A 7044-nucleotide genomic window follows, 5' to 3' on the forward strand; every position below is an offset into this window, starting at 1 on the left:
GGGGTGGGGGCCGGGGCGGGGCGGGGCCGTGCCGGGGGCGGGGCCCACTCCCACTCGGACCCCACTCGTGTTCTGATCCGCCGCCCTTTTTCCCGGCAGGATCAGCAACGCTATCACGAGGACATTTTCGGGCTCACACTGCGCACCCAGGAGGTGACCAGCCGTATACGCACCCAGAGCTTTTCCCTGCAGGAGCGGCATATGCGCGGCGCAGTGCCTTGGGCGTTCGACCCGCCGGGCCCAGACACCCCCAGCCCCTGAGAGCCCCTCTTGCTTTCCATCCCAGTTCCAGGAGACGGGCCGTCAGTCTGCTCTCCTGTCGGCGTTACCAGACCAGCCACCTCCCCCTCCCCTCCCGAGGTGCCTTCCCACCTCCGTCCAGAGACTGCCCACTTATTGCAGGGGATGAAGGAAATGTCTCTCTCTGGGTCTGTTTACCTGCCCCACGTCCGGAGGGCCCCTCCCAGCACCCCTCTTGTGTTCGTTAGGTGAGTTTTAGGTTCCCCTTACCTCCCTCTGGGGTATCTTATCTCGAATCCTAATCTCTAAATCATTAAAATATTTATTATCGAAAACGCACCATAAGAGACTGGACCCGATGTTACAGGAGCTACCGAGATGCCTAACCCAGCCCCATCGGTTAAAATCACAGACCACCAAGCTTTGTCAACTCGTGCAGCTGCAAGGCGTAGCAATTCTTCGACAGGGAGTCCTAACCCTACCACTCGGCTCTGACCCAGCGCCCATCACGGCCGTTCTGTGCGGCTTCCTTGCTCTCGACCGAGAAGCAGGTATGGCCCTCCGCCGGGAGCGCGGACGCCAGGGACAAAGGTCACAAAGATGTGCAACGCAGCCGTGAGCAACCTTTACTGCTGGTTTCAGACAGGATGAGGACCACACCCACTTCCGCAGCCAGCGCCGCCGCCGCTGAGCTCCAAAGCTAGCAGCCCTCGGTAGAGTCTTTCCCAGTGGAACCTGAAGGCCGGACGGGCTTGAAGAGCCCACTGCCGCCCACGGCCCGTCCTCACTGTTTCCCCTGCATTTAGCTAGGCCTCCACCTCGGCCCGGTCCTCCACCCTGAGGACGCCTGCAGATTTCTTTCCCGGCAATTGCTCAAGCTCAAGGACGGGGAGTTGGTGTGGTGTCCCCTGAGCCCCCCGACGTGGGGACTGTCTCTTAACACCAGTCTTCAGACGCCTCTGGCATCTCCTCTCCTCCCTTTTCTCTGCTCTCTGGAATGAGCTCATCATTAGCCTCCCCCAAGTCCTGCCCAACTAGAACATCCTTAGATCTAGAGTCAGGGGGTGGAGGTCTTTAAAGAGGGCTCAGCGTCACGCCCTTCCACTCTGCCTTGTCGGATCTCCTATGGCTGGAGAAGCCCAGGAACCTGGGGGAGGGGAAGACTCTTGGCAAGCAGTCCGGAGGTTTAGGTTGCACAGATGTCCATCCCTATCACCCTGAATTCCCACCGCTGCCCCCATCTTCTCAAGTCTGGCTCCACCCAATTTTCTATTTGTTCCCCCTCCCCCACCCCAGTTACACAATACTGACCCTGCGGAGCCCTCTCAGTCAGTGCTGGGGGCCTGGCCAGGCTCCTTCTGGGTGCCTGTGGTCTCCTGAAATCTTACAGGGAGCAGATTCTGGGTTCTCTGGGTTCTCCACTGCTGCCGGGGGCTGGAGGCAGGACTGGAGCCTGGTGAGCAAAGCCATCAGCTGGGCGGTGCGGTGATGCCCCAGCAACCCAGGGTCTGTCCCCTGCACACCCTGACCGCCTCACCATCACTTGACCAGGACGGCTTCTCCTCATCAGGCGAGAGGGTCTGGGAGGGGCTGGACCAGGGCCTGGACAGGGAAGAGGCCGAAGCCTCACCCCACACCTCCTGCTGCTGCTGTTGATGGAGCTAAATGGAACCAAGGAGAATGAGGGGCTCCCTTTCTGCCCTCCAGTGTGCAGCTCACCCCCTGGCCTAGGTGCAGAGGGTTTTAAACCCTCCTCTTCCGGCTCCCGTTGAGTACTTCCTTACACTACCCCACCCTCAGTCTCCACTTCATTTCAGCTGCTTTTCTCCCCACATGTGGCTTCCTGGCACCCCTCTGCTCACCTGGTGCAGGTAGATGGCATGGAGACTCATCTCAGCAGAAGCAAGCTCTGGGAGCTGGGCCAGCTTCTGGCCCCCAGTGCCTCCTGGGGACACACAGCTGCAACAGAGGGTGCAGAGGTCCAAAGACACGCCCCTCCCCCCAGTGCCCCCAGGGGAGGGCCAGACTCGACCTCCCCTTCCCAATCATCCCCAGAACGCCTGCATACTCTGCCCAGAAGATCGGCCCCGCCACCCCACTGCTCTCCATCTCAGGCCCACCGCCCCCCTCACCTTGGGTCCTGGGCAATGCGGGAAATGGAGGCCAGGAGACTGGCTGTGGCTGCAGCTGGACAGGGGGCTGTGGGGCTCAGGTCCCGTGGGGGCATGAGGGGGTGCACCAAGAGGTTGGCCAGGAAGGCCTCGGGCTGGGGGCAAGAGAGGAGGGTGTCGGAAGTGAGGCCAGAAGGGGAGGAAGGAGGTCTAGGGAAGGCCCGAGAGCAAGCTGGACCAGGGAGCAGGTCAATACAAACGGCCAGTTGGAGGGGAGAGCCTGGGTGTGGGGAGGGCAGAAGACCAGGCCAGGCTGCCACTCACCAGAGGTGAGGAGGAATCACTGAGCACCCCAGGGGTGGGGGGGCTGCGCACAGAAGTGGCGCCCCAGGCTGCCGCATCTTGTTGGACCCTGCCCCGAAGGTGCCCCAGGAACTTGGAGCTGTGCCCCGGGGGGCGCCATTGTGGATGCACCAGGGAGAACCTCATCAAGGAGAGCTCAGTCTTTCCATCCTCCGCGCGCTGAGAGTGCGAGGCCTCTGTCTGTCCTGCCGAGAGCCACTGAGAACAAGAACAGTCAGTCGTTCACATGCTGTGGACACTGTTTTGATAGCTTCCGTGGGAGCCTCATGGGGCAGGCGGGACGGGAAACATTAGCCCCATTTTCCAGGTCAAAGGCCAGAAGCCACCACGGGGACTTGCTCAAGATCACCCAAAAATACAGCCGCAAAGCAGGTCCTGGGTCTAGAGCCAGCACAAGGGTAGGGCGCAGGCTTAATGTTTTGCCAGCTAGTGCACAGCGGACCCCAGGGCTGGCCTGACCACCTTATTCCAGCCCGGTCTACTGACCAGCTCATGCCTCAGCCTCTCTGGTGGTCTCTGCCCGCGTTTACCGGAGTTACAATGTGCCGGGAACTCTGTGAGGGTTCTACCCGCATCATCTCATGCAATCCTCACAGCCCTGTGCACTGGCTACAGTCGCTGTCCTCGTTTGACAGATAAGGACACCACCGTGCGGCGAAAGGACTAGCTCCAGGGCACAGGTGGCCAGTGATAGAGCTTGGGGTGGAACCGAGCTCTGCTTTAAGTGAGACAAGCAAACCCTTACCCAACCCCAACCCCACACAGATAAGGATGGGCTCTAACCTGAGGGTGGCCGTGGCGCTTCACATCCATCAGAGCAAAGGAGCAGATGTCCCCAACTCCAGCCACATCCACAGTGAAGTGATGAAAAAAGTCAATGATCTCCAGGGAACGGGGGCAAAACCAGAATAGCAGAAACAGCGGAGTGAGGAGAGGGGACAGGAGCTCCTCCAGCAGAGAGACCTGGGGAAACAAGGTGGGGCTTGAGAAAGGGTCGTCGAAGGGGCCCGCACGCGACATCGCGAGATCGAGTGATCGGGACAAAGAAGGTCCCCTGGAACGCGCTCGCCAGGGCCGGAAACCTCCAACCGAGTCACTTCCCGGCTCCCGGGATGGCCAGCCTGGAGCCCGATCGTCCCACGCCCTTCCCCAGACCAGACGCCGGCGGCTCGGGTGTCCCCGCAGCCCGCTCCGGGCGGGACCCTCACCGCTCGGTACTGAAGCAGCCGCGCCATCTGCCGGTAAGCGCTGGCCTTGCCGGCGGGGCCGGGCTCCTCCGGGAGGTAATGCATGTGCGCCAAGGCCGCCTGCAGCAGGAATTGCGGGGAACGACCCCGGCCCTGTTCTTCCGGGATGAAGGACCTGGAGATCGAGATGGGGGTGGGGAAGGGGCCTGCCTTTAGGACGACGGGACGCAGGGCCAGGGGAGAGGCAGCGCCGACGGCGGGAAGGGTAGGGATTCGCGGGAGGCTCGGCCCCAGGTCAGACACCCCCCACCCCCACCCCCGCCTCCGCGCCGGGCAGCTCCCGGGCACCTGGCCACGGTGGCGGTGACCCCGAGTGCGGTCATGGCGGTGAGCACGTGCTCCACGGCCAGCACGTCCTCGTCGTAGACGGTGAGCACGAGCAGCGCGGCGAAGAGCGCGCCAGCGAAGAAGACGAGCTGGNGCGGTGATGCCCCAGCAACCCAGGGTCTGTCCCCTGCACACCCTGACCGCCTCACCATCACTTGACCAGGACGGCTTCTCCTCATCAGGCGAGAGGGTCTGGGAGGGGCTGGACCAGGGCCTGGACAGGGAAGAGGCCGAAGCCTCACCCCACACCTCCTGCTGCTGCTGTTGATGGAGCTAAATGGAACCAAGGAGAATGAGGGGCTCCCTTTCTGCCCTCCAGTGTGCAGCTCACCCCCTGGCCTAGGTGCAGAGGGTTTTAAACCCTCCTCTTCCGGCTCCCGTTGAGTACTTCCTTACACTACCCCACCCTCAGTCTCCACTTCATTTCAGCTGCTTTTCTCCCCACATGTGGCTTCCTGGCACCCCTCTGCTCACCTGGTGCAGGTAGATGGCATGGAGACTCATCTCAGCAGAAGCAAGCTCTGGGAGCTGGGCCAGCTTCTGGCCCCCAGTGCCTCCTGGGGACACACAGCTGCAACAGAGGGTGCAGAGGTCCAAAGACACGCCCCTCCCCCCAGTGCCCCCAGGGGAGGGCCAGACTCGACCTCCCCTTCCCAATCATCCCCAGAACGCCTGCATACTCTGCCCAGAAGATCGGCCCCGCCACCCCACTGCTCTCCATCTCAGGCCCACCGCCCCCCTCACCTTGGGTCCTGGGCAATGCGGGAAATGGAGGCCAGGAGACTGGCTGTGGCTGCAGCTGGACAGGGGGCTGTGGGGCTCAGGTCCCGTGGGGGCATGAGGGGGTGCACCAAGAGGTTGGCCAGGAAGGCCTCGGGCTGGGGGCAAGAGAGGAGGGTGTCGGAAGTGAGGCCAGAAGGGGAGGAAGGAGGTCTAGGGAAGGCCCGAGAGCAAGCTGGACCAGGGAGCAGGTCAATACAAACGGCCAGTTGGAGGGGAGAGCCTGGGTGTGGGGAGGGCAGAAGACCAGGCCAGGCTGCCACTCACCAGAGGTGAGGAGGAATCACTGAGCACCCCAGGGGTGGGGGGGCTGCGCACAGAAGTGGCGCCCCAGGCTGCCGCATCTTGTTGGACCCTGCCCCGAAGGTGCCCCAGGAACTTGGAGCTGTGCCCCGGGGGGCGCCATTGTGGATGCACCAGGGAGAACCTCATCAAGGAGAGCTCAGTCTTTCCATCCTCCGCGCGCTGAGAGTGCGAGGCCTCTGTCTGTCCTGCCGAGAGCCACTGAGAACAAGAACAGTCAGTCGTTCACATGCTGTGGACACTGTTTTGATAGCTTCCGTGGGAGCCTCATGGGGCAGGCGGGACGGGAAACATTAGCCCCATTTTCCAGGTCAAAGGCCAGAAGCCACCACGGGGACTTGCTCAAGATCACCCAAAAATACAGCCGCAAAGCAGGTCCTGGGTCTAGAGCCAGCACAAGGGTAGGGCGCAGGCTTAATGTTTTGCCAGCTAGTGCACAGCGGACCCCAGGGCTGGCCTGACCACCTTATTCCAGCCCGGTCTACTGACCAGCTCATGCCTCAGCCTCTCTGGTGGTCTCTGCCCGCGTTTACCGGAGTTACAATGTGCCGGGAACTCTGTGAGGGTTCTACCCGCATCATCTCATGCAATCCTCACAGCCCTGTGCACTGGCTACAGTCGCTGTCCTCGTTTGACAGATAAGGACACCACCGTGCGGCGAAAGTACTAGCTCCAGGGCACAGGTGGCCAGTGATAGAGCTTGGGGTGGAACCGAGCTCTGCTTTAAGTGAGACAAGCAAACCCTTACCCAACCCCAACCCCACACAGATAAGGATGGGCTCTAACCTGAGGGTGGCCGTGGCGCTTCACATCCATCAGAGCAAAGGAGCAGATGTCCCCAACTCCAGCCACATCCACAGTGAAGTGATGAAAAAAGTCAATGATCTCCAGGGAACGGGGGCAAAACCAGAATAGCAGAAACAGCGGAGTGAGGAGAGGGGACAGGAGCTCCTCCAGCAGAGAGACCTGGGGAAACAAGGTGGGGCTTGAGAAAGGGTCGTCGAAGGGGCCCGCACGCGACATCGCGAGATCGAGTGATCGGGACAAAGAAGGTCCCCTGGAACGCGCTCGCCAGGGCCGGAAACCTCCAACCGAGTCACTTCCCGGCTCCCGGGATGGCCAGCCTGGAGCCCGATCGTCCCACGCCCTTCCCCAGACCAGACGCCGGCGGCTCGGGTGTCCCCGCAGCCCGCTCCGGGCGGGACCCTCACCGCTCGGTACTGAAGCAGCCGCGCCATCTGCCGGTAAGCGCTGGCCTTGCCGGCGGGGCCGGGCTCCTCCGGGAGGTAATGCATGTGCGCCAAGGCCGCCTGCAGCAGGAATTGCGGGGAACGACCCCGGCCCTGTTCTTCCGGGATGAAGGACCTGGAGATCGAGATGGGGGTGGGGAAGGGGCCTGCCTTTAGGACGACGGGACGCAGGGCCAGGGGAGAGGCAGCGCCGACGGCGGGAAGGGTAGGGATTCGCGGGAGGCTCGGCCCCAGGTCAGACACCCCCCACCCCCACCCCCGCCTCCGCGCCGGGCAGCTCCCGGGCACCTGGCCACGGTGGCGGTGACCCCGAGTGCGGTCATGGCGGTGAGCACGTGCTCCACGGCCAGCACGTCCTCGTCGTAGACGGTGAGCACGAGCAGCGCGGCGAAGAGCGCGCCAGCGAAGAAGACGAGCTGGAGG

General features: G+C 62.5%; 2 protein-coding genes across 4 annotated transcripts in view; one reads left to right on the top strand and one right to left on the bottom strand.

The window, feature by feature from the left end:
* NOS3 (nitric oxide synthase 3) overlaps nt 1-579 on the top strand; it is a 20456-nt gene extending 19877 nt beyond the window's left edge. For 2 of the 3 annotated variants that reach the window (XM_077761026.1, XM_077761034.1), the window contains exon 26: nt 95-579. In XM_077761026.1, coding sequence (XP_077617152.1) covers nt 95-261 — 167 coding nt within the window. In that variant the 3' untranslated portion in view covers nt 262-579. Of the gene's footprint in view, nt 1-53 lie in introns of all 3 variants that reach the window. The other variant, XM_077761037.1, reaches the window with a different exon arrangement.
* Nucleotides 545-7044, bottom strand: part of ATG9B (autophagy related 9B) — a 10383-nt gene continuing 3883 nt past the window's right edge. Inside the window, exons 7-22 of the mRNA XM_077761500.1 lie at nt 6910-7037; nt 6583-6736; nt 6158-6337; nt 5336-5572; nt 5033-5166; nt 4763-4859; nt 4424-4561; nt 4250-4377; nt 3923-4076; nt 3498-3677; nt 2676-2912; nt 2373-2506; nt 2103-2199; nt 1778-1901; nt 1552-1693; nt 545-1387 (exon numbers count right to left, since the gene is read on the bottom strand). Coding sequence (XP_077617626.1) covers nt 1566-1693; nt 1778-1901; nt 2103-2199; nt 2373-2506; nt 2676-2912; nt 3498-3677; nt 3923-4076; nt 4250-4377; nt 4424-4561; nt 4763-4859; nt 5033-5166; nt 5336-5572; nt 6158-6337; nt 6583-6736; nt 6910-7037 — 2250 coding nt within the window. The 3' untranslated portion in view covers nt 545-1387; nt 1552-1565. The remainder of the gene's footprint in view (nt 1388-1551; nt 1694-1777; nt 1902-2102; nt 2200-2372; nt 2507-2675; nt 2913-3497; nt 3678-3922; nt 4077-4249; nt 4378-4423; nt 4562-4762; nt 4860-5032; nt 5167-5335; nt 5573-6157; nt 6338-6582; nt 6737-6909; nt 7038-7044) is intronic.

The sequence above is a fragment of the Crocuta crocuta genome, unplaced genomic scaffold (assembly GCF_008692635.1).
Source record: "Crocuta crocuta isolate KB4526 unplaced genomic scaffold, BGI_CrCroc_1.0 scaffold408, whole genome shotgun sequence".
Classification (NCBI taxonomy): Eukaryota; Metazoa; Chordata; class Mammalia; order Carnivora; family Hyaenidae; genus Crocuta; species Crocuta crocuta.